Source organism: Hordeum vulgare, chromosome 5H (genome assembly GCF_904849725.1).
Source record: "Hordeum vulgare subsp. vulgare chromosome 5H, MorexV3_pseudomolecules_assembly, whole genome shotgun sequence".
NCBI lineage: Eukaryota > Viridiplantae > Streptophyta > Magnoliopsida > Poales > Poaceae > Hordeum > Hordeum vulgare.
Genome location: NC_058522.1, coordinates 256,772,494 through 256,798,506, shown reverse-complemented (window position 1 = coordinate 256,798,506; position 26,013 = coordinate 256,772,494). Strand labels below are relative to the sequence as shown.

The window sequence follows — 26,013 nt, the reverse complement described above, 5'->3', positions numbered from 1 at the left end:
CTAGAAATGGCAAATAAGAAATATGTGTAACCATGCTTGCTCTTGCTTCTCCTTACCCCAGTATTCCAAGCTGTAATGTTGCTTTGTACTGCAAAGGTATTTCCATGAGTGCTGAAAGGGCAAACTCTGTCTCCTTGTTGCTTTGACTGATCTTTTTTGACATGATTCCAGTGAAGTTGACAAACTAGAATAGCGGATATCACCGTTATTTTGCTTGTGAAGTAGATATCAGTGTTTATATAGTTTTGGTATTTACCTGGAAATTGTCAAAAGATCTAGCAGGAATGTTGTCATCAAATTCGTTCATCATATCCCAAGGACCATCTCCAACTCCGACCAGAATTATAGACAAAGGAAATTCACTGCAAAATGGGTACACATGACCAAGGAGAAGTCAGTGTTATGTCAATGCATATGATGAATTTATGATGTTATATTTTTTGGCAATAGTCATGCAAAAGCAAGGTGTGAACTCTTAGCTTAGCTTCATGTATCAACTGCACCAGTTTGTTGAACACTCGCTTCATGACTACCAGAACCCAGAGGCTTCATGTATCAACTGCACCAGTTTGTTGAACACTCGCTTCATGACTACCAGAACCCAGAGGGAACCCTATCGCACCTCGTAAGTTGCCTGGGAACAGTCGTACTATAAAGAGGGGCAGAAGCAAAGGTACTTTGGTTTGAACCCCGCAAAAGATCCCAAGCCAAAGTTCTCAAAATAATCCACTTTAGCCGCTCTACTTCTAAGATTTTCCACACCCCCGGTACCATCGTTTTTGCTAACCGGTTCTACCGAGCCTATCTGGGTGGGTGGGTGGGTGGGTGGGTGAGTGGGTGGGTGAGTGAGTGAAGGTGAGTGATGGGTGATTACATGAACACTTCTTTGATTCTTGGAAGTTTTGAAGGTCAAGAATCCTTTCCTTCTTCATGAACACCTACACCTAGTGTTCCTCTCCTTACACCACTTGTACACCTTGTGTCAGAGAGAGATCATATGGGCTCTTGAGAAGAGCTTTGATTGAAGATCTTTCGAGGAAATCTACCAACTGAGTTTGCTTGTTACACTGGGAGGGTATGCGCTTGTAGACGAGTAGGAGTCACTTGAGAGCCTTCACCCACTACTTTGTGAAGGACTCAAGAGTTTGTGAGGGCAAGGAGATCGTGTTTATTTCGTGAAGATCTACCCCTTAGTGATGCTTCTTGGTGCAAACCATGGTGGAATAGGTTCATTGAGCTCCTTGCAATCTAAGAACCATTTGGTTCAAAGTCTCCATCAACGTGGAGTAGGATATCCACGCAAAAAAAATGTGGACTAGGATAGCGCCAACTATCGAACCACAGGAAAAACATCATTGAGCCCCTTGTGTTTGCATCTTCTAAGCTCAGCTCTTATTTTCGTGCAAGTTACTTTATTCCACTACCATCTCTTTGTACCTTGCTTATTAAAGTGTTCCTAAGGACCAACCAATCTAGTGTGTTGCTTAAAATTGCCAACTGTTGGGTGTAGTAATCTTCATAGGACTATTCACCAACAACAACCCCCCCCCCTTATTCTTAAGACCTCAATCCTAACAGCATGGCATCCACCCTTCCATGTGGGTGGGAAGTGTTGGGCAACGTTGGAGGTGTTCTTGGCGTGGTGGTTGGCTTGGGTAGGTACATACGATTAACCCGGCGCCCAGAGGCAACCGTCGGTTGGTGGCCTACACGGTGATTGGTCGCGTCCAGCGTGTGTTCACCGATGCACCTTGGTCCATGCCTGGCAGGGCCGGCTTCACGAGGTTGGCATTCTCCCTTGCCTTGTTGTCAATGTGGATCACGACTTCATGAGGCCATGGTGTTGATGAGTGCGTTGGCATCATAATGCAGATTTCGCATCCTACAAGCCATTGGGGCCACTGATGAAGAATAATAGAGAGAAGTAATAAAAAAGCCAGAAGTCAAATCCGTCCGACTTCTAATAGATACTTCTACTACATTCTAGATAAGTTGGCCCTCAAACCATATGTAGTTGCATTTGTTTCTTTAACCTACAAATAATGTTACTAGAGGTTTCCAGCTGCAAGTAGAGGTTAGAGGTTGAACCGTAAGGACTGCTTTGTTAAATTGTGATCCAAATTCTACCGTATTGGACTAGACGTAGTACAAACGGTGTGGGCCTTTGCGTTGGTATCGACGCGTACGAGTACAACTCGTTTACTTGTCCTCCAAGGACTCTCATGTATTGCCCCTTATATATACTCCATGTGGTCGCACCTAAAGACGGTATGTCGTCTCGTGCTTGTAATACTCCATCCTCATAGTGATTGCGCCTTCGTGCGTCCGTGGTTTTCTCTCGCAAGGGTTTCCACGTAAAAATCCGTGTGTCTCATGTATTGTTTATCTCGTTTTATCTAACAAGTGGTATCTAGAACCAAGTTGCAGATACGAGATTCATATGAGACGAGAGAGCTAGGGCGCCGCCGACGTAATCTGGCAATCCGACGCCGCCAGATCGAGCAAGACACCGAGACCGACACGAAGTTGATTTGCCTGGCTGTGGCTGCGTACGAGATTAAGTCCCGAGGCTACGTGAAGCATCCATTGAGCCGTTATTGCCGAGTTCGTCCCGCTGCATCGACTTGTCCGATCCGCCAAGTTGTTGCCGCGCACGTCCCGCTGCATCGTACATCCAGAGAAAATGTCCGCTGTGCTGCTGCTTTGCAATTTTTTTCACCGATCCATCCATCCATCAGCACCTGAACATACTAATACAGAGTAGTAGTATCAAGACCTGGTACTAGATAGCTTGTCACGTGAAGCTACAGTCCGTTTGTTTTTCAATTGCTACATCCGGGCTGCTACATCTACCCGAGAGCTACCGGGTGCTATTTTTCTTCAGTTTCGTTGCTCGCATTAATTAATTTTGTCAAGAATTTTCTACCGGCTTGTACTACTTTGTGTACACAGATTCATCTACTCATGGCTTCCATGAAGTACGATCTTCCGATGTTGGATCGTGACACAAGGTTTACCCTATGGCAAGTCAAGATGCGGACGTTGTTGGCGCAGGCCGACTACGATGATGCGTTGGATAGTTTTGGGAAGAATAGAATTGAGGATTGGACTGCTGAGGAGAAAAGAAGGGACCGTAAGGCTTTGTCACAAATTCAACTTCATTTGCATAATGATATTTTGCAGGAAGTTTAGAGCGAGAAAACTACCGCCGCTCTATGGTTGAAGTTGGAAGGGATTTGCATGACAAAAGATCTCACTAGCAAGATGCATCTGAAGCAAAAATTATTCATGCACAGGTTACCTGAGGGAGGTAATATTTTGAATCATATTTCAGAATTTAAAGAGATCGTATCCGATCAGGTGCAATGGAGGTTAAGTATGATGAGGAAGATACTGTTTTAATGTTACTTTGTTCACTGCCAAGTTCTTATACTAATTTTCGAGACACCATATTATACAGTCGTGATACTCTCACGCTTAATGAAGTTTATGAAGCTTTGAACTCTAAGGAGAAGATGAAATTAATGGTGCCTCATGATGGTTCAAGTTCATCCCAAGTCGAGGGATTATATGTCCGTGGCAGGACAAAGGAGAAGAACTCACATAATGGAAACCGTGGCAAAAGTAAGAACGGCCAAAGGGGCCGGTCGCAATCCAGAGACAAGAAGCAGTCTTGCAGATATTGCAAGAGAGACGGGCATGACATCTCAAAATGTTTCAAGTTGCAGAACAAGGAAAAGAGGAATGGCACATACAAACCGAAAGGTAACAGACAAGGTGAAAATTCTGCTAGTGTTGCTCGTGATGATAGTTCCGATGATGCTCTTGTTGTTATTGCTGGATGTGCTGAGACCAATGATGAGTGGGTACTTGACACTGCGTGTACTTTTCATATGTGCCCGCATAAAGATTGGTTTACTACTTTTGATTCTACTACTGCTGCTGGTTCCGTTTTGGGTTTTGATAATTCACCATGTAAGATTGAAGGCATAGATTCCATTCGAATCAAGATGTTTGATGGCACAATCAGAACTTTGACAGATGTTCAATATATTCCGAAGATGAAGAGAAATCTTATCTCTGTGAGTGCCCTTGATGCAAAGGGTTACAAGTATTCAGGTGGAGATAGTGTTTTGAATGTCACCAAAGGTTCTCTCATTGTGATGAAAGGTGACTTAAGTATGGTCTTTATTACCTTCGAGGTTCTACCGTTTCAGGTAACGCTACTCCAGTTATTTCAAAGAATTTTGGTTCTGATGCTTCTAACCTTTGGCATATGCGTCTTGGACATATGAGTGAACTTGGTTTGGTAGAGTTAAATAAGAGAGGTCTTCTTAAAGGATATGAAACTGGTAAATTGAAATTTTGTGAGCGACAAGCACAAGAGGGTGAAGTTCAACACTTCGACTCATACAACTGAAGGTATTCTTGATTATGTGCATTCTGATTTATGGGGATCATCTCGCAAAAAGTCACTAGGTGGTGCTAGTTACATGTTGACTATTATTGATGATTATTCGAGAAAGGTTTGGCCTTATTTCTTGAAGCATAAATGGCAAGCATTCTCAGCTAAGGAGTGGAAGATTATGATTAAGAGGCAAACTGAAAAGAAGGTAAAAATACTTCGCACTGATAATGGTATGGAATTCTGTTCTAAGCAATTTGAGAATTATTGCAAGTCTGAAGGCATTGTCAGACACTACACCATTCCTTATACTCCTCAACAAAACGGTGTTGCTGAGCGTATGAACAAGACCATTATTTCCAGAGCCCGTTGCATGTTGTCTAATGCCGGTTTGCATAGGCGTTTTTGGGCTGAAGCTGCTTACACTGCTTGTTATCTCATTAATTGTTCACCATCTATTGCGCTTAATAAGAAAACTATAATTAAGGTATGGTATGGTTCACCTGCTGATTATTCATAATTGAGAGTTTTTGGTTGCACTGCTTATGCTCATCTTGATAATGCAAAGTTGGAGCCTAGGGTTGTTAAGTACATCTTTCTTGTTTATAAATCTGGTGCTAAAGGTTTTAAATTGTGGAATCCTGAAACACAGAAGGTTGTTATTAGCAGAAATGTTATCTTTAATGAATCTGCTATGCTACATGATGTTCCATCTACTAATGTTCCTGTTGAGAGTGAACATCAGCCTACTGTTCAGGTGGAGCATGTTATTTCTGATGATACTTCTGATAAGGAAAATGTTGACGCACATGACGATCCCGTCTTTAATGATGAACATGTCACTCCAAATCAGCCTATTGTTCCACCCGGTTAGAATCTCGCACGTGACAGAGTTAGGCAGGGTATTAATGCACCTGAAAGGTTAATTGAGGAGTGCAATATTGTTTCTTTTGCTTTATTTGTTGCAAAGGAAATTGAAGGTAATGTTGAGCCTTCTTCATATTCCGAGGCTATTATTTCTGATGATAGTAATAAGTGGATGACTGCTATGCATGATGAGATGGAATCACTTGAAAAGAATGGCACTTGGGATTTAGTAAGATTACCTAGAGATAAGAAACCTATTCGTTGCAAGTGGGTTTTCAAAATAAAGGAAGGTGTTTCTCCTAATGGTGAGACAAGATATAAAGCAAGGTTAGTTGCTGAAGGTTATAGCCAAATTTCAGGTATTGACTATAACAAAGTTTTTTCTCCTGTTGTGAAGCATAGCTCTATTCGCACTTTACTTAGTATTGTTGCCATGAATGATTTTGAGCTTGAACAATTGGATGTTAAAACTGCATTCTTACATGAAGAATTAGAAGAGGATATTTATATGGAACAACCTGAAGGTTTTGTTATTCCTGGAAAAGAAAAGCTTGTCTGGAAGTTAAAGAAATCTCTTTAAGGATTGAAGCAATCCCCTCGACAGTGGTACAAGAGATTTGACGCCTTTATGCTCTCTCAAGGTTTCAAACGGTCTAATTATGATAGTTGTGTTTATTTGAAAACTGTCAATGGTTCACCTATTTATTTGCTCCTTTATGTTGATGATATGTTAATTGTTGTAAAGAGCACGTTAGAGATTGATGAACTGAAGAAGTAATTGAGTAATGAATTTGAGATGAAGGATTTGGGTGCAGCAAAGAAAATACTTGGCATGGAAATATCCAGAGATAGACCATCTGGAAAATTATATCTAAATCAGAAGGGATATATTGATAAAGTTCTTCGTCGTTTTAATATGCATAATTCCAAGCCAGTAAGTACTCCGGTAGCTGCACACTTCAAATTATCCTCAGCCTTATGTCCTAAGTCAGATTCCGATATTGAGTACATGTCCAGAGTTCCCTATTCAAGTGCAGTTGGTTCACTTATCACTTATGTATGCCATGGTTTGTTCTCGTCCCGATTTATCTTATGCACCGAGTGTTGCTAGTAGATACATGGCTAATCCTAGAAAAGAGCATTCGAAAGCCGTTCAATGGATTTTCAGATACCTGCGAGGTACTTCTAATGCTTATTTACAGTTTGAGAAAACTGGAGATGGACTTGTTGGTTTTGTTGATTCTGATTTTGCTGGTGATTTGGATAAGAGAAGATCGCTCACGGGTTATGTTTTCACCATTGGTGGTTGTGTTGTGAGTTGGAGAGCAACTTTGCAGTCTATTGTGGCTTGTTCCACTACTGATGCCGAGTATATGGCCATTTCTGAAAGCTATCTGGTTGAGAGGTTTGTATGCTGAGCTTTGTGGAGATTCATCTTGGCCTACCATATTTTCTGACAGTCAAAGTGCTATATATCTTATAAAGAATCCAATGTATCATGAGAGGACAAAGCACATTGATGTTAGATATCACTATATTCGAGATGTTGTTGAAGGTGATTTGAAGGTATGCAAGATAAGTACACATGATAATCCTGCTGATATGATGACAAAGCCAGTTCCTACCAATAAGTTTGAGCTTTGCTCAGGCTTAGTTGGTATGTCTCACTAGTCCTATGGACTTTGGCGCACAAGGTGATTATGCTGATTTGGATGGAGTTATTTACTTTCTTCGACTACTGGAGGGAATTTGACTCAAGGTGGAGATTGTTAAATTGTGATCTGAATTCTACCGTATTGGACTACACGTAGTATAAACAGTGTGGGCCTTTGCGTTGGTACCGACGCGTACGAGTACAACTCGTTTACTTCTCCTCCAAGGACTCTCATGTATTGCCCCTCATATATACTCCATGTAGGCCTGTTGTTTCGTGCTTGTAATACTCCATCCTCATAGTGATTGCGCCTTCGTGCATCCGAGATTTTCTCCCGCAAGGGTTTCCACGTAAAAATCTGTGTGTCTCGTGTCTCGTTTATCTCGTTTTATCTAACATGCTTTCTAGGGTCTTTTAGCTATAAGTAGAAGATGAGATGTGACGGCTTCGTAAAGCCTATAAATAGAGGTTCTCACCTCTAGTTTGTAACTTAGCCTATTTACCCACTACCTATAATAATACTTAGTGTTCTTATCTAAGATCTTGGAGTAGATCTTGTGTTCTAGGAGTTCTGAACTGAACTCCTTCCGCCACACTAGCCAATATTCACCTCTAGAGCAATATCCAGCGTAGCACGTTGAAGTATAATTCCTTTAACACTAGTGATGTACACTTTGTAGCGGAAAGGAGTTGTTCCTCCACAACCTTGTGTTGCTCCAACCACGGGCCAGCTCATTGACATCATCATGCACTCACCGACAGGTCCAGGTGGACCACACGAGTACATGCATGAGCCACCCAAACCGAGGCGACCTCACTCCTCTTTGAGCTCCGTATACACTTAATGAGACTTGGTTGATACCTCAAAGTGGAACCCTATGTGTAATTAGGTGTGTTGGCAACGACCATGGAAGGATGAGGAAGGAATACCAAGTTCATGACCAGGCACGAGGAGACGAGGAAGAAGACGGAGCACCAAGTCCCGGGCCAAGGGAGGTGATCCTGCACACCCAAGAGACCTGGGCACATGGACCCGAAGCTTCGAGCATCAGGTGGTCACGCCTCTCCCCAGAGACGGGGCATGCGAACCCTTGGTGGCGCACTATCTAGACGCCTCGGAGGGCCACTTAACCACGGGCTCCAGACTTGCCTACATGCATATGTTCGGGAATGACCATGTACCCTCACTTACCCCCTCTCCACTTCCCAGGACCTACGTAAGTCAGAACCTCTTTCAATTTCTAGGGTTAGCAAGGTATACACTTAGAACTTGAGAGAGCTTTCCTAAATCTACCTTCCCCAAGGAGATCGGAGCATCCATTTGTGGAGAAGACTCCATTAGAGTGATCAAGACCTCAATTCGAGAAAATTCCTAAGGGAACTCAAGACCTCCTCTTCCTTTGGATTTGGGGGAAAACTCTCTCAAGACCTCCAGGCCTCCATCAGTCTTGGATTTGGGGATGAGCTATCCTTTTGGCGACTTTTTTCCTTTGCTTGTTTGTTGGATCTAAAAGGCATTTCTTGTATTAACTTGTGATATGAGTGAGTATATGTAGTGAACCTTAGCCTTGTGTGTGTTTCCCCTAATTTCCCCTTTGTTCTTCATGTTCATCCGTGAATCCACCTCCAATAGTGAAGATCGGGCCACCCTAATGGATTGCCCCGTATCACCCGTGTTGATCTTGATATGTGGCGTGAATTGGCCTTTGTTGGCCAGACGACACATGTGGTGGCCTCTATTCTCAAGTTGGTGCAATAGTGGGTGGTGCTACGACTTTGCCAATATGTCTTCAAGGATATGGTCAGTGCTTGAATTGCGGTCGTGGCTCTATGGAAGGCATGGATTTTTGGTGATATTCCAGTCCTTCATATCTCTCTTTAGACCTTCATATTTCTCTTTACGGACTCCTCGTATGTAAGTGTGGTCTACCCCAACCTCTCCTGACATTATCAGAACGCCATAATCATCTGCTATGCACTGTCGCTTTTGGAGGTCTACATTGTATATGCCCAAACCATCTCAGGTGATGTTGGACAAGCTTCCCCTCAATCGGTGCCAGATCTATGACATATATGATCATTTTAGACCTGATGCTTTCTTGCGTGGCCACATATCCATCTCAACATGCGCATCTCTTGTAGACCTAGTTGTGGGACATGTCGCCTTTTAGTTAGCCAACATTCAGCACCATGCAACATTGTAGGTCAAATCGCCGTCCTATAGAACCAGCCTTTTAGTATGTGGCACTCTCTTATCACCGCGAACGCCAGAAGCTTGGCGTCATTTCACACATCCAACTTTTATTCGATGGTTCACATCTTCATCAATATCACCATCCTTCTGCGTCATTGACCCCAAATATCGAAAGGTGTCATTCTGAGGTACGACCTGCCTATTAAGGCTAAGTGGCTAACTTCCTCCTCCACGCACCTAGTAGTACCGAAACCGCACCTCACGTACTCAGTTTAGTTCTACTATAAGCAAACCTTTCGATTCTAAAGTCTGTCTCCACAACTCTAACTTCCTAATAACCCTTGTCTGACTATTGTTGACTAGCACCACATCATCCACGAAGAGCATACACCATGGGATATCCCCTTGTGACCTCATCCATCACCAAAGCAAAAGATAAGGCCTAAAAGGTGACCCGTGGTGCAGTGCTATTTTAATTGGATAGTCATTAGTGTCACCATCACTTCCCCGAACACTTGTCACAATATTATCGTATATGTCCTTGATGAGGGTAATGTACTTTGTTGGGACTTTGTGTTTCTCCAAGGCTGTTGGTAACATAATAACAATTAAACGCTGATAGCAATTACTGTAGTTGTTTGAATATCAAGACAAGTAGCAAGAGCTTTTCAACGTGTCTTACGCTTACTCTATAGTTACTAATCAAATGTGAATAATTTGTTGCAAGCTGGACTTAATATTGCATGAACAAGAAATACAAACAAATAGGTGTATTATTGACATACCAAAACAGAACTTTGTAAGTACATATACGCATTATGCCATCAGGTAAGCAATAGAAAATTGGGGTAGTAGAATAATGAAACACACCTTTAACTGTACACATCTGGTGTTAACAGGAATCATGTAAAGATTAAACATACAACAATAGCATCTTGATCCTGTTATTTATTTCAACTAAGAAACTTCTATGGTACACCATTTTACATAATCCACCTAAAATAACCCCACATTACCTGGCTTGCACAATAGCATCTACAGTCATCTGCTCTTGGGTACTTAATTGACCAAATTCAGTGTTAACACTTCGTGTGACCTGTATAGTGATATTTCAGATACAGGCCAAATAATACCGACATAGGAAAAACATCATCGTGCACAGGAAGCCAATAATATAATAATTTAAATAACAAATAAAAATATGAAGGGTGATAGAAAAGGCCTACCTGTCCATCAGCGATTATTACTAAAACATGGTATTGGCCACCGCTTTGCTCAACAATGGTTGTGGCCATTTCAATTATTGGAGAAAATGATGTAGGACCTTCAAGCATATAAGAAATTTTATGCATACATTGACCATGATTGTACGCTTCAAGAAACAACAATAAAAACTGAGCTTTCCTACCGGAAAGACGAAGATGAGGAACAATTTCTCTATATCGAGCCAAAGCCTCTTGAAACCCATAGCATGGTCTTTCGTCAGGATTGAAGGCAAATACATCTTGGTCATGTGTAGATGCTGCATTTTCCAAATAAAACTGAACTATTAGTCTTGTGCAATTCCACTATATATTGGTAAATTAACAAAAGAAATGTGTGAGCTTTACCATCTCCAAAACCATAGCACGGAATTAAGTTATCCTCATCAAAAGCTGACAGTGTTTGCCCAATGATGGAGATTGCCTGCTCATAAGGATTGGGGGCATCACCAATATGATGCAGGCTCATACCATTGAATGAACTCTTTCCTGGATGCCGAATTGCAGACATAGTCAAGCATCAAGAACGTGTGTTTTGTCCAACGCATATATTTTATTCAACTACCTGTCCATTCATTACTTTTTGTGAAATCAATTCCAATGATTAAATTGGAAGACTCAAGGCCAGCTTGCGCTAATGCTTCAATAACCTGCATACAGAACTCTAGTATTGAGCCAAGTGTCACAATTTGTTAAGTATATTACTCCAGTATTTCATGACTATCCTCCTTGAGGCTAACAGAGCACGATTACATGTGGGCATGGAAAAATGCAAGAAAGGATATTATGTTCGAAGTGTTAGACGATTTTGTACGTGCATTAATTTTATGTTCAGTCCTCTGAAGTGCCGGACTCGGTTGTTTGGCGTTAGTCTACAGACAGTGTTTATTCGGCGGGGTCGGTTTGCAATTTTCCATTTCAAAAGAGCAGATGCTTCAGTTTGTTGTGCGGCTCGTGCAAATTGTTCCCCACCTTGTTATCATCTGGGTGAAAGTTTGCCCTATCAGTTTTGCGCCTTCTACCACAAGCACCATGCAAGCTCCACAGCACTACATTAGCCCAGATACCGCCAATGTCCAAGCCATCTACAATGGTTAATTCCATCCCTGATATGGCTTCGAACCCAATTTTGGAAGCAGTGTTGAACATTTGAGCATCACCAAATCCAATACAGACATTGATACATACCTCATCCAAGGAGCGGTACTGGTCCACAATCTTGGAGTACTTTCTCTCCAGCTTGGGCCGCTTACTGGCAACTGCCGGTGTCTTAATTGTCCGCGAAACAGGTGGCGCTGAGACAGCATGAGCCGGAGGGGCTGGCGCTGCTGTCACGGCAAAACGAGAGTAACCGCTGGAGGAAACCACTAAATCCTCAACGGCCTGAGGGGCGCTCACCCTCCGCCGGTAGATCGAAGACGAGTGATACTCATCCGTCACCGGAGCGGTGTGGGTGGGCGGTGGTAGGTCCCACAGCTGTGACCGCGGCTCGTATGGGTCCGCGGGGCCGCCGCCGGCGCGGTTCCTCGCATCCGGCGGCGATCTGGGTCCTGGTGCTGCTTCTGGTTGCGGCTCATCTTGTGGCTCGGCTGGAGGTGCGACCTGCAGTAGGCCCCCGACAACCTTGGTGGCTGTCTGCAGGACCAGGAAGAGCACCCACAGCAGGAACGTGACAATCTTGCCGGCCACAGCCTAGAAACTCCAAGCAAATCGTAACGGCAACAGTCAAGATCAATGAATCGAAACAAAACCAAAAAATCGAAGCTCAAATAGCTCGGACGAACAATAAACAAATCTAACAGGGACTTTTTGTTGAAGATTGGGAGAGGTGAATGAAGCTGGTGCATCTAGTGCGTACGAGGAAACCGCTCATGCTGATGAGGACGACGACCGGAGGGAGGCGAGCTCTGCCACTCCTCGGGAGAAGGGAGATGCGAAGTCGGACGAATTGGAAGGGCAATGGCTCAACGGCTCATGCCGAGGAGGAAAGTTACTTTCGTGAGGCCAACTCCACAGCACCACCCGAAACTGACGTCGGGTTTCGTCCGGATTTTGTCCGTTTCGCATAGAAAAACGTATAACGGACGCTGGACAATGACCGGACAAAATCCTTTCACCTAGCGCTCCTATCCATTTCTAACCCATTTTATCAGACGTTCAACTCGTCATTTTCTCGAACACGTAGCAGGCCGTGCCCAGCCTGGTCGCGCCCACGCCGCACGCACGCACCCCCTCGCCGCGCTCGCGCTCAGCCGGGCCCACGCCGCACGCCCGCGCTCGCCCGTCCCAAACCCAGACCAACTTTGGTCTGGAAATAGGATAGAAACGGACACGGACATGGCAAAAAGTGGATATGCTCCCGTGCGAAGGGTCGTCTATTTTGTCCGTTTTACCTCAAACGGACACACACGGACAATTTAAGGTCGCGCGGTGGAGATGGCCTCAAGTCGGTGTTGTTGTTGCATCTACTTTTTTCCGAGAGTACGTCAATGGCATACCATATTTTTATAGAAGGCACACGGTTAATATGTACAAGAATACATCATGAGGTGCGAACATCTGAGATGAAACAACCACAAAACAGAAAAATAAAGGTCACTCTCTCACGGAAGGATCTAAACCTCTAGCTCCTCATCCAGTCGCCTTCGAGTCTCTAATGTCTTGCAAAACCTGAGAAACGAGGTGCTCCGGTGTCATTTGATGAATTGTGTTGTTGAAGATTCGGGCGTTCCGCTGCTTCCAAATGACCCAAGACGAAGGAGTCAAAAAACCCTCCTGATTCTGCACGAGAATCTCTCCTTGCCGGAGAGCCACCAGTCTTTGAATCTGTCGCTAGTTGTTGGAATGTCAATGTTGAGCTGGAAGGTCTCAAAGCATTTGTGCCACACCTCCCTTGCGTACACACAATGTGCAAGGATGTGATCCACATTATCCTCCTCCTGTAGGCATGAGAAGCAAGGGGAGGACTCCTGCTGCAAGCCATGTCTGGCCCTCCGATCACTAGTCCATACGCGATATTGGACCATAAGCCATGCAAAGATCTTACAATGTAGCGGAACCCAACTCCTTTAGATGCGTGAGGCAAAAGGAGATTCAATCAACCCCCGGCAAAGACATTTGTACATTGATGTGGCAGTGTAATGGCCCGACTTGTTCGCAGGCCACACGAACTGATCCGGGTCAGCCTCGTTCCTAGGCACGGAGGCCATAGCTTGGCAGAGGTGCGCAACTTGCATGTGAGCCATGAAGGAGAGATATCCATGCCAATCCGCTCTAGTCAAGGCCTTGATGGCCAACTGAATCCCAAGATATCGACAGGGGAAATTTCCCATCTCACATTGCAGAATTTGCACAACCCTTTGCCTGTCCTCCTCGGTGCCACGAATCAAGACAGCCGCAGTTTTCTGATAGTTGATCTTCAATCCAGATGCCTCTCCAAAAAAATCCATAGCTTGTCTGACAAAGGAAAGATCTTGCACCGAGGGTTTAATGAACATCGCCACGTCGTCCGCGTACAAGGAGTCTCTGGAAGGTAGAGACCCCCCTCAACTCACTAATCAACCTCAGCTCAGAGGCCTTAGCGAACAGGGCCGAGAGGGCATCCATCGCAATGATGAAGAGGAGTGGGGAAACCGGATCTCCTTGTCTGAGTCCCTTAACATGATAGATGGTGCAGCCAGGGACTCCATTGACGATCACCTTGGTGCTAGCAGTCGAGAGGATAGCAGCCACCCACGAGATCCACTTCTGGCCAAACCCTTTGGCCCTCATTACCTCGAACGGGAAGGGTCACGACAACGAATCGAAGGCCCTAGATATGTCCAACTTCAGAAACAGCCCCAACTCCCTTCTTTCATTGATTTTCCTAGCAACTTGCCTGACGAGAAGTTAGTTGTCGTGGATGCAATGGCCTTTGATGAAAGCTGACTGATTAATGCACACTACCTCCTACATTCTCTTCCGCGCACGGAGCGCCAACACCTTGGCGAAGAGTTTTGAGAAATTATGCGGCAGATTGATGGGTCTGTAATCGGCTACTCGCGAGGCGTCCGCCTTTTTTGGAATCAGGACGATATGAGCCTTATTAAGATTACCAAAGCATCTTCTGTCCCCGGCGTACAGCTTGAGCATCGCCGCCAGAATGTCTTGCTTGATCACGTTCCAAGCTTTGTGGTAGAACACCCCCAATGAACCCATCCGGCCCGGGAGCACGATCCGGAGGGATATCCTTGATTGCATTCCACACTTCCTCCTTCGTGAAGATGTTGTCTAGATCTGAGAGGTCTAACGGTTCCAGTCCTAGGAAGTCAAAGTCTAAGATGTGTGCGTGATCATGCTCAGTGCCCAAGAGACCCTCGTAGATATCAGCAAACACCTCCTCCTCTCTAATCTGATCGGTGATAATCTCAGAACCGTGCTCAACGCTAGGGATGAAGTTCTTGGTGCGCCTTCTGTTCGCCACTGCTTGGAAGAGCTTGGTGTTGGCATCCCCATCTCGCAACCACTTCATCCTCTAGCGTTGTCGGTCAATCGTTCGTTCCAATGAGGCAAGGCCAAGAAGGGACAACTTGAGCGATCTACGAAGCCACAGCTCAGAGGTGGAGAGCAACCTGAACTCCTGGACTTGATCAAAGCGGAATATGATCCAGTTGGCCACCGCCATCAGAACCTTGATGTTCCTTGTACGGCGTTGACCCCATGTCTGTAAGTACTCAGTCGTGTTTCTGAACAACATGTCGAGGCACTTAAAAGGGTCAACAATGGCGCCATCACACACCCAGGCCTCTCGAACCGCATCTTCGAAACCCTCTGACTTTGTCCAGAAATGCTCAAATCTAAATCTCCTTTTGGATGAGAATTGCATATTGGTAGATAGGTGAAGCGGCGTATGGTCAGAGTCACTCGAGGTGATGGCCTGAAGAAGATGGTCGGGGTAGGCCAACTCCCAATCAATCGACACCAACACACGGTCAATCCTGGTGAGTGTCGGACCAAGTGAACAAGTGTCCATGCATATAGAGCTCTTTCAACTCATGGTCGTCCACGAAGCCTCTAAACTTCGCCATCATACCTCTGTTGATATTAGAATTGTTCTTCTCACTAGCCCTCAAAATCATGTTGAAGTATCCCAAGACCATCCATGGCCCGGGGCAAACCGCACGCCTAGCCTCAAGTTCGAGCAAGAACTGGGACTTGAGCTCATCACCTTAAGGAGCGTAAACAACCGTGATCCACCACATAAGGTTGTTTTTGCTATGAACTAATCCAGTCAGAGAATTAGTATCAGGCTGCACCGAGTCCACCGTAAGAATACTCGAGTCCTAGGCCAGGAGGATACCTCATCTCGTGTCGTCAGCCGACAAGTACACGAAACCGTCAAACGACGGCCCTAAACATTCCATAACCACAAAATGATCAAGTACATCAAGTTTAGTCTCCTGCAAACAGACAAGATTCGCTCTTGTCGAAGTCACCACTCCTTTCATGGCCTTCCTCTTGGCGGGTTTGTTAAGCCCCCGCACATCCCAGCACAGAACCTCGTGGTTGCAATCCATAAGGAAGAGAAAAAAAACACCAACTCCGGGGGGGGCACCTAGACGACGGAGATTGCCGTTGAGTTGCCTGCCATCATCTCTTGCTGTGGTGGAAGGGACTTGCCAAACAAGGTCGCAATCACCCGGACATGCTGCTCTCTGAGGGGCGAGTCAAACAGTGCCCGCAGCTCTTGCACCGTAGCATCATCTGGAACCATGTCCTCCGGCCCCAGACCGAACGTTTTGAGCAGTACATTCTCCGTAGGCTTCGGCTTAGTCGGGCCAGAGCTCGCCGTCCCAATGCGCTTGGTGGAATGAGTCGTCCTCTACGACGTGAAAGGTTCAGCTTCGGCGCGAAGCGAGGAAGCTTGGACTTCGTGGAGTAGAGGCGGGGCCAGTCTTTTAACGATGTTGGCGCAGAACAACATGAGCTTAAGGAACGTCGCCGCGTCCATAGCCATCATGCCCTCAGCATCAGCCCCCTCAACCACGATCTGCGTGGCTGGCAAGGTCTCACCAGATTGCGCCAAGGAGTGCACATCGAAGTCACCGGCCCCCGCCTCCTTCTAGATAACGAGCTCGCTGCAAAGCGTGGCCGCACCACCTTCCATGCATGTATCTGTCCCATCAGCTGATTCGACGTTCCCATGCAGCCGCATTAAACTATCCCCCAAAGAGTCCGTGACGGGAGATCGGGCGGCGGGGCACACAGGAATATGGTCCACCGCTTTATCACTCCCAGGGCCCACCACGACCGGAGGGACATCAGCCCCAGCAGGATCGCCAAGCACTGCCGAATCAATAATACCAGCTCCCGATCCGAGGCCAATCATCTCCGGGGGTCCCCCAACCTGCCCCACATCCGACACGGTCGCCAGGGTAGCCGACGCGTCCTCGAGGCCCGGGCGGGGGACAGGAACTGGACTGTCCTGCAGCACCTGCTCCTTCTGATGGCGTGGGCCAACGGGCTCTTCCACCGGCACAACAGATGGCTTGGTGGGGGTTTCTCTCAGCCTCGTTCCCCGCCACTTGTGCAGATTCCGAAGGCAGAACCGCAGTCTCGGTGGTAACCGCCACCGTCCCGCCCTGTCTGGCATCAGCCGACTCTTCCACTAACCGCGGGGGTGGGGTCAGTGGGGGTTATCTCAGCCTCTGGAACTGCCACATGAAACAGACGGATTGGCGGTCAAGTATGAGGGAAATTCGCGTGCCTATGATTTGAAATCTTCTGGGCAGCAGCAACGGGACCAGTCAAACGGTCAAAAGCAGAAACTCTGGTCGACAGGTGCTCCCGCACTGGTAGAGCGGGCCCATGCCCCAGCACGACATCGTGGGGACCCATGGGTGGAAGCTTCCACAACGGCGACGCCGGCGAACCACCCCGCTGCACATCCGGGTGGCCGCCACCGCCCGACGACCTCCTTCCATCTAGCAACCCAAACTGCCAAGATCGTCTACTGACCGAGCCACCGCCGCCACCGTTAGGACCATCGTCGGCGTTTGGGATGCCACTCTGTCCATTGCTCGAGGAAGACCCAAGAAAACAAGACTTGCCGGCGTTGGAGAAATCCCGAACCTCATCCAGATGGATCAAAATTCTGTACTGCAGCAACGTAGGCTCCACCAGCGGCGAAATCAGCCCCGGGTCCGGCACCGCGAGCCAGCGGATGGCTCGGATGGAATCCGGGTTCGCCGTCCATGCCGATACCTTGAAGGAAGACAGATCAGCGCGTGAGTGAGTCTCTGGCGCCACCGTATCCACCAAACAAGAGGATCCCAGCAGACACTCGACCACGTCCCTGTCCCAAGCATGGGGTGGAATGCCATCAATCTCCAACATCACCTTGAAGCGTAGCATGGAGTGCACTGCTTGGGCTTGCCAGTTCCAGGGGCAGAAGAACAGTCGGACGCCGTTGTGCTCGACACAGGGATGGCACTAACTCTATTGCGATGCTCCTCCCGCCCAAACACCACCAGAAAGTCCTCCGGTCTGAAATGGATGACCGAGACCCACTCCTGAGAGATACCCGTCTTCGCGCGGAGCGCCTCTAGCACGAACTCCGGTGATAGGTCACGATGAGCACCACCGATGTACGCAACTATGGCGAACTGCAAACGCCTCTCCAAGTCTTCCATGGATTGGGAACGACACACGTAACAGACCTCCTCCGGTAGCACAACGCTGTCAAGGGGAAGCTCCAGTCTTAGCGCCCAGAGCACATGCCAGCTAGCATGAGAGGCGGGGGTGGCAACAAAAGGGGGCGACGGGGGTGGCACATGTGAGGAGGACAGGGGGCGGGAGGTGTCGCGACGGGCCACCTTGGCCGCCGTCAAGCGACGGAGATCCTCCTCAGGCGACGGGCTCCTCAACCGCTTGCACTCCTTGGAACTGTGCCCCGAGAGCCCGCAGTGGAAGCACACCATCTCGTTGGTGCAGTCCCGCCGAAGATGCCCTTCCTCGAAGCACCGGAAGCAGAGCCCGCGCATCTCTGGGGAGATCGCACGCACCGCCCGTGGAGCAGGCGCCGCTTGGGCGCCCTGCTCGTCGAGGCCGTGGCGCGTCCTCCACCTCTCACGCCACGTGGGGCGCGGCTGCCGCCAAGCCGCCTCCGGCTGCACGGCCGCCGACGCGGGGAGGGCAGGACCCGACGCCTCGGAACCACCAGAGCAAGAGGAGAGCCCCAACCCAAGACGACGGGCTGCTCGCCGATGCGCCGAAAGGAGGAGGTGACCGATCCGGGGCTTGCGTCCATGGCGGAAGGAACCAGGACGGGGGACAGGAGGTCCAAGGGGGAGCGGTGGCAGGCCACGCGACCCGGCGGGAGGGGGGTGGCTGTCGGGGTCGGAGTGACCAGCGACGGGAGGGGTGGACGCCGCCGCAGGAGTGGCACTCGGCGTTAGTAGCAGGAGGAGGAGCGTAGCAGCATACTCATGGTGTAGGATCAAAAGTGTTGCATCTACTCAAGTCAAGGGTCGATGTGCCGTGTGATGATGTTTACTCTTTTTTTATTATTTGAGCAAGTGATGACGTTTACCCACTGCTTCGCAGCAGAGATCAAACCGGGAGCTTCTACTGGACGCTCTTTGCGTTAAATTGTCCAGCTTTCGCACAGGACTAACAACCGACAGGTGAAGCTGGACCGATCCGTTACAGTATAGCAGCGCCTCCGGATTTTAGGAACCTTTCACAGGTTCCTGAACCGGATTTGTTTTTTCTGCTGTTTTTTCGTTTTTATTTTTCTGTTTATGTTTCTTTTTTATGTCTTTTTTGATTTTTTAAATTTTCCTATTTTTTCCGTTCGAAAAAATTAAATGTTTTCTGAAAGTTTAAATATATTTTTTGTCTTAAATATTTGTTTGCGATTTTAAAAAATGTTCATGTTTGAAACTTCTTCATGAACTTTTTTACAAAATGTCATGATTTAAAAAATGTTAAAAATTTAAAAAATTGTTCACATTTTTATTTTTTAGGAGTTTAACAAATGTCTCAGTTTTATAAATTGTTCACAAGTTAAAAAATCGTTTTTCTAATTTGTTCAGGAATTTCAAAAACCCGAAACATTTTTTAAAATTCTGGAATATTTTTCCAAAAATCCAAAATATTTTTATAAAAAGAAAAAAGATTTCCCGAAATTGGAAAACATTTTTTTTAATCCAGATTTTTTTTGAAAATCCAAAACATTTTTCTAAAAAAAGAGAGGAAACATTTCCCGAATTTGAAAAACATTTTTTTAAACCGAGTACATTTCTGAAAATTCAGAACATTATTGTAACAAATAGAGGCATTTTTCAAATTTTAAGAACATTTTCTAAAAATCCTGAACATTTTTTGAAAAACCAGAACATTTTTTAGAAAAGCGAAAAATTTCTAGAATATGAAGAACATTTTTTGAAGACCCAGTACATTTTTTGAAAATCCGGAACATTTTCCGAATTGGCAGAACAATTTTTGAAAATCCTGATTTTTTTTCGAAAATCCAGAACATTATTGTAAAAAACAGAAACATTTATCGAATTTGAAGAATATATTTTGAAAATCAAGACCTTTTTTTAACAGAAGAGTTTTCTGAATTTGAAGAACATTTTTTGAAAACCTAATACATTTTTTGAAAATCAAGAATATTTTTTGAAAACACAAAAAAATCGAATTTCAAAAACAAAATTTGAAAATCTCGAACATTTTTTGAAAATCCAGAACATATTTGGAATAGAAACAGAAAAAAAATGATAAAGAAAAAGAAAAAAAAAGTTCAGTGAATCTTCTCGAAAGTTCACAAAACCGGAAAAAACCGGCTGGAAAGTCTAGAAGGTTTCCAAAACCGGCATCCCCGCAACTAGTAATGCGCCGGCCGAGATCATCCCTCGCTCGCGTTTGTGTGTGTGAAACCACGGCAATTTACCGCAACGCGTGGCAAATATCATTTTCCATCAAACCTTACGTGGCCAAACGACTGACACGGCACGCCCCACCGAAAACGGTCTTGGCACGACACGGATATTAGTGGGGTGAAGGCTCACGCACGGCACGAGAGTTAAGTGGGCTGGTCCGTCGACACGCGAGGCACGCTCGCGTGTTAGGCTGTTTTTGTCGATTTTGGCTTGGGCTGTTTTGGGGCCGATTTTGGACTCTTGGGCTATTTTGTAGGTTATATATGTATAATAGAAAAGGTAAACGGGTCGTGCCGTGCCGGACTGCGTGCCCGGCCTTCAGGCCCAGGCACGACCCAATTAAAGCGTGTCGGGACGTGGCCCGTAGTGTGCTGGGCCGTCATGCTTTCGGGTCGGCTCAAAAAGCACGACACGTTTGGCCACGTATGGATCAAACACATATCCGTTCATTACTCATTAGTAAATCCTCGCCAGATGGGCCGGACTAGCCCGGCCCGGCACGACATGGATTAAATGGGCCACGCACGGCACCCCCGTCAAGGCACGTTAAGTAATCATGTCGTGCGGGCCCGGCACCCGTGCTCGCCTCTCTAGCCCAGACACGCCCCCTCGCTACACGGGTCAACATGGCGGCCCATTTAACACGGCACAACTGAGCCGAGTAGGCATGTCGAAGCAAATATGCAACCTACATCGCTCGTTTGCTGTTTTCTAAAAAAGATCGATCGTTGCCTCGTTGGCTCTCGCTCGCTACCTCCTCGTTGGCTACGCTCGAATAGAAAAATCGATCATTGGCCGGTCGCTCGTGAATCTGTGTAGCACTACAATGCGTGAGTGCGTTGGTGTTAGAGTCACATTCATGCAAGGATAAGACACGCACGATCACCCTAGGCCTCATACGTATACGTAATGCTAGTATGTTTTGCTAAAAAACATAGCACTAGGTTAGTCGTGTTGTGCCGGGCTGGGCACGCATGTCGGGCATGGCAGCCCAGGCACTACCCGAATCGGGCCACGTGCGAGGCACGGACCGCTAAGTCACACGCCAATCACACAGGCTATCATGTCGGTTCGATAAAACTTACCCGTTTGGTCAGGTTTGCTCATTACTCAATACTCAATCAAAAAATCTATCATACATATCTATAACGTATAATAATACCTAAATATTTCATTCTTACTATCTCGTTTTTCTTAACATATAAGCTATCCAATTCAATAATATGCCACATCAACAACTTTTGCCTTGCATGATGCCACGTGTGTATTATGTTTCCCTTTTTCTAATGCAATTTAAATGCCTTCCTGTGTAGTTTTCTCTCGTCACCAAAGTGAATCGATTGCTTCGTCTTTCCGCTTCTACAACTAATGATTATGATTACTCCCACGCAATAAAATTCCACCACTAACTGCATGTACATTCATTGGGGGCTCTACATCTTCACTTCTTTCACGATCCTTTCGCCTTCATCTTTGTGCATCCTTATCTAGTCTCGCCGCTGACTGCCTCGCGACGCAACACGCTTCCCCTTCGCCATCACTTCCTTCAACAGCCCATGTGTGCCTTCATCAACATCGTGAATGTGCAACCGCGACCTACCGTGAGAAGACGCTGGTCATGCCAACTGCTCGCCATCACCATGTGGAAGTTGCGAGTAGACCAGGGCTATAAAAGTTGGGAAACCATATTTGTTTATTTGTCTTTTTTATCCTATTTCCTTTCGATGAGTCTATTGGTTAGTGTATTTGCTCATTCATTTGCAATATCTGGTACTACTAAATAGCATATGAATGGTCACGGCTTGACTCGCAACAGTTGCATCCAACCGCGACACCCATGAAGAAGACCTCAGCAATGGCGAGGCGCGGGACAAAGCAGTCGGCCAAGGAGTGGCTCTACGAGGCATGGGTACCAGCGTGCGGGTACACCCATCGGTGCTCGGTTGGCGCGGGCCAGAAAGGGACTTGAGCCGCGGCTCTGTCGATTGCAAGCGTGTTGATGCAGATGCGGGGCCGGTCGACTGTGTTGACAGCGGCGACTACGATTGGTGGTGGAGGGCAGCCCCCGCCTCGCATGGCTTGGGCCTCTCAAAGTTCTCGGATTGCTCTCATGACGGACTCATGAGACCTGAGCAGACGCGCGCCAGAGCTCGCCCACGAGTTGTGATCGAGCACCACCCTCGCCTCACCGATCAGGCCGGGAACCTCCCTCGTGGGAGCCCCCAGGCCCGACCGAAGGGGGGTGCCGAGCGCGCCTTCCTATGTGATGGGAGGCATGGCCCCGTCTCCCGACACGGAGCTCGAAGCCCCTGGGCGCTCCGTGGGGAGGAGTTCCCTCTTCTTCTTGCGTGGGTCCTCGCGAGGAAGTTCGTCTTGTTCCTCGTCCGAGCGCTCTACTACCGCTGCGCGGTAGGCGTGCCCAAGTGCGCAGATGGCATCCTTCTCGTCGCAGGTAATGGTGATGACGCCGCCGCTCCCCGGCATCTTGAGGACGTTGTAGCCATGGTGGGTCACTGCCATGAACTTGGCGAGAGCCGGGTACCCAAGGATCAAATTGTACGACAGGTGGATGTGTGCGACGTTGAAGACGATGATCTCAGTGTGGTAGTTCTTGCAGTCGCGAAGGTGACTAGCAGATGCACCTGCCCGATGGGCTCGATGGACTCCTCCGTGACTCGTGAGAAGGGCTTGATCGATAGGAGTTGTGCATACGATAGCTGGAGTTTCTCGAAGGTCTCGACCGGGAGGACGTTGAGCCCCGTCCACTATCGATAAGGGTTTTGGTGACGAGGACGTTGCTGATGGTCGGGGTGCACATCATGGGGAGCTTGCCGGCCATGAACAAGCACCTGAGCTGATCACTTCGGTCGATGGCGATGGTGGTTTGGGACCAGTTGAGGGGGTGCATCGCTTTTGGCTTCGGGAGAGCGACATTCACCTCCCGTGCGAACTGCTTGAAGGCGCGGTTGGAGGCTGGGGTCTGGGTGCCACCCAAGATGGAGTCCACCGCCCTGACCTCCTGGAAGCCCCCAGCCCCATCGTCCTGCTTGTCTTCATCCCTCCTCCTGGGTGGCGGAGGCAGAGGAGGCAGTCCAGCCTCACGAGGGCGTACCTCACGAGGCTGACCGCATCGTTGCCCCTCCCGAGGGTCGTCGCGCCAGCGGTCCTCCTGAGGCTGGCCATGCCAACAATCTTCATGAGGCTGCTCGCGCCACCCCTGACGCGGCTCTTAGTTGTCCCAGCGGCCTCCGCCGTGGTCTCCGCCGCGGGCGGGGCTTTTGTCTATCCGCCAGGGCGCCTGCTGAAATGCTCGGCATGGGCCAACCGGAAATCTTGGCACTCGGAGGTATCATGGCCGCTGGTGCCATGGAAGATGCACATTGCCCCCCTCTTGACGGGCGCTCTCCTCCTCGGCCGTACTTCGCCTCGGGCTCAGCCGCGAGCACCGCAGGGGCCTTGCACTTCACCTCCTTGGCCTTCTTATCTTCTGGTTCCGCCGCCTGAGGCCCGAGGAGAGACATGCGCCCTTCCTCAGCCCTTGCGCACTTGTTTGCGAGGTTGAACATCTCTAGTGTGATGCTCATTTTGTCACTCATGGCGAGCTCCTCCTTCATCATGAGGTCGGTGACTTCGTCACAGAAGGCTGAGATGACGGCCTCGTCCGATGCCTTGGGGATCTTGAGGCGCATGACCGTGAAGCGCTGTATGAACTTGTGCAGTGTCTCCCCCTCCTGCTGCTTGATGCACCGCTAAAACCACAACGGTGATATGCGAGTTGCTATTTAACCTTCTACAAGGACCGCCTCTATCGAATCCGATTCAACTAAAATAGGAGAGACAGACACCCACCAGCCACCTTTATGCAACAAGTTGCATGTCAGTCGATGGAAGCGGTCTCTCGTACGTGGACGAGTAAAGTTGGTCCAGACCGCTTCATCCCACAACACCGCTGAATTAAGAAAATACTAACGAGGGAAGCAATCTGAATATCAATGCCCACAAACTCCTTTGTGTTCTACTCATGATGTCATCTACGCATAAACTTGGCTCTCAAAACACTGTTGGGGAATGTCGCATGGGAAACAAAAAAAATTCCTACGCTCATGAAGATCAATCTATGGAGACTAACATCAATGAGAGGGGGGAGTGCTTCCACATACCCTTGTAGATCGCTAAGCGGAAGCGTATATAACGCGGTTGATGTAGTCGAATGTCTTCGCGATCCAATCACAATCCGTCCCGCGATCTCATCATGATCCGTCCCGCAATCCCATCACGATCCATCCCGATCTAGTGCCGAATGGCCGGCACCTCCGCGTTCAGCACACGTACATCGCGATGACGATCTCCACCTCCTTGATCCAAAAAACGAGGGTGGAGAGGTAGATTAGTTCTCCATCAGCACGATGGCATGGCGGCGGTGGTGGTGGATCTGTTCCAGTAGGGCTTCGCCAAGCAATACTGGAACCGATCTAGTGGAGAAACCCGATCTATGTGAGAGATAGGGATGCACCGTGGCATAGGTGAGTTGTAGCCCTCTCTCCCCATCTATATATATATAGGGTAAGGGAGAGGAGGGATACGCCCTACGGTTTTCCCCTAGGGGGCGGAGGCCAAGAGAGGGAGGGGTAGTGGCCCATGGGGTGGCTTACCACCCAAGTTAGGGTGGCGCCACCTCCTAGCGTTGGCCCTCCACCAGCCTAGCCACACAGGACTTAGGTGGCAAGGTGTCTCCAGCCTACCAAGGGCTAGTGCTCATCCCTCACAGCCCATGTGGCCCATTCTGGGCTCGTGGCCCCTTCGGGTGGACGCCTGGAACCCTTGTGGCACCATCGGTACGCTACCGGTGACGCCCGAACTTTTTCTCGTGACCAACATGGAACTACACATATATCAATCTTTACCTCCACACCATTCCAGAGGTCCTTGTGATGTCCATGATCTCATCCGGCACTCTGAAAAACCATAGGTCAGCAACATACATAGCTCAACTATACCGAAACATCACTGAACCTTAAGTGTGCAGAACATGCGGGTTCGAGTACTATGTAGACATGACCCGAGACACTCTCCGGTCAATACCAATAGCGGGACCTAGATGCCCATATTGGCTCCTACATATTCTATGAAGATCTTTATCGATCGAACCATGATGTCAAGGATTCAATTAATCTTGTATACTATTCCCTTTGTCCATAGGTATGTTACTTGCCTGAGATTCGATCGTCGGTATCTCCATACCTAGTTCAATCTCGTCATCGACAAGTCTCTTTACTCGTTTTGTAGTACAAGATCCCATGACTAACTCCTTAGTAACATTGCTTGCAAGCTCATTGTGATGTTGTATTACCGACTAGGCCCAGAGATACCTCTCTGTCTTACGGAGTGACAAATCCCAGTCTTGATTCAAGCCAACCCAACAGACACCTTCGGAGATACTTGTAGAGCACCTTTATAGTCACCCAATTACGTTGTGACATTTTATACACACAAGGCAATCATGTGGTGCGCGGGAGTTGCATGATCTCATGGTCATAGAAGCAGATACTTGACATGCACAAAACAGTAGGAACAAACTCACACGATCATATGCTACGTTCATAGTTTGGGTCTTGTCCATCACATCATTCTCCTAATGATGTGATCCCATTATCAAATGAAAACTCATGTCTATGGTCAGGAAACCTTGACCATCTTTGATCAATGAG

At 47.6% G+C, this 26,013-nt stretch overlaps 1 protein-coding gene across 4 annotated transcripts in view; it reads right to left on the bottom strand.

Annotated features, from left to right (window-relative positions):
• The window catches only part of LOC123397376 (E3 ubiquitin-protein ligase RGLG2-like), a 43,705-nt gene extending 31,253 nt beyond the window's left edge, over positions 1–12,452 (bottom strand). For 2 of the 4 annotated variants that reach the window (XM_045091941.1, XR_006609945.1), the window contains exons 1-9: positions 12,241–12,452; positions 11,571–12,074; positions 10,948–11,032; positions 10,731–10,871; positions 10,529–10,642; positions 10,347–10,444; positions 10,137–10,216; positions 257–362; positions 57–184 (exon numbers count right to left, since the gene is read on the bottom strand). In XM_045091941.1, coding sequence (XP_044947876.1) covers positions 57–184; positions 257–362; positions 10,137–10,216; positions 10,347–10,444; positions 10,529–10,642; positions 10,731–10,871; positions 10,948–11,032; positions 11,571–12,074; positions 12,241–12,255 — 1,271 coding nt within the window. In that variant the 5' untranslated portion in view covers positions 12,256–12,452. The remainder of the gene's footprint in view (positions 1–56; positions 185–256; positions 363–10,136; positions 10,217–10,346; positions 10,445–10,528; positions 10,643–10,730; positions 10,872–10,947; positions 11,033–11,570; positions 12,075–12,240) is intronic. The other 2 variants (XM_045091942.1, XM_045091943.1) reach the window with 2 other exon arrangements.
• Positions 12,453–26,013: the final 13,561 nt, after the last annotated feature.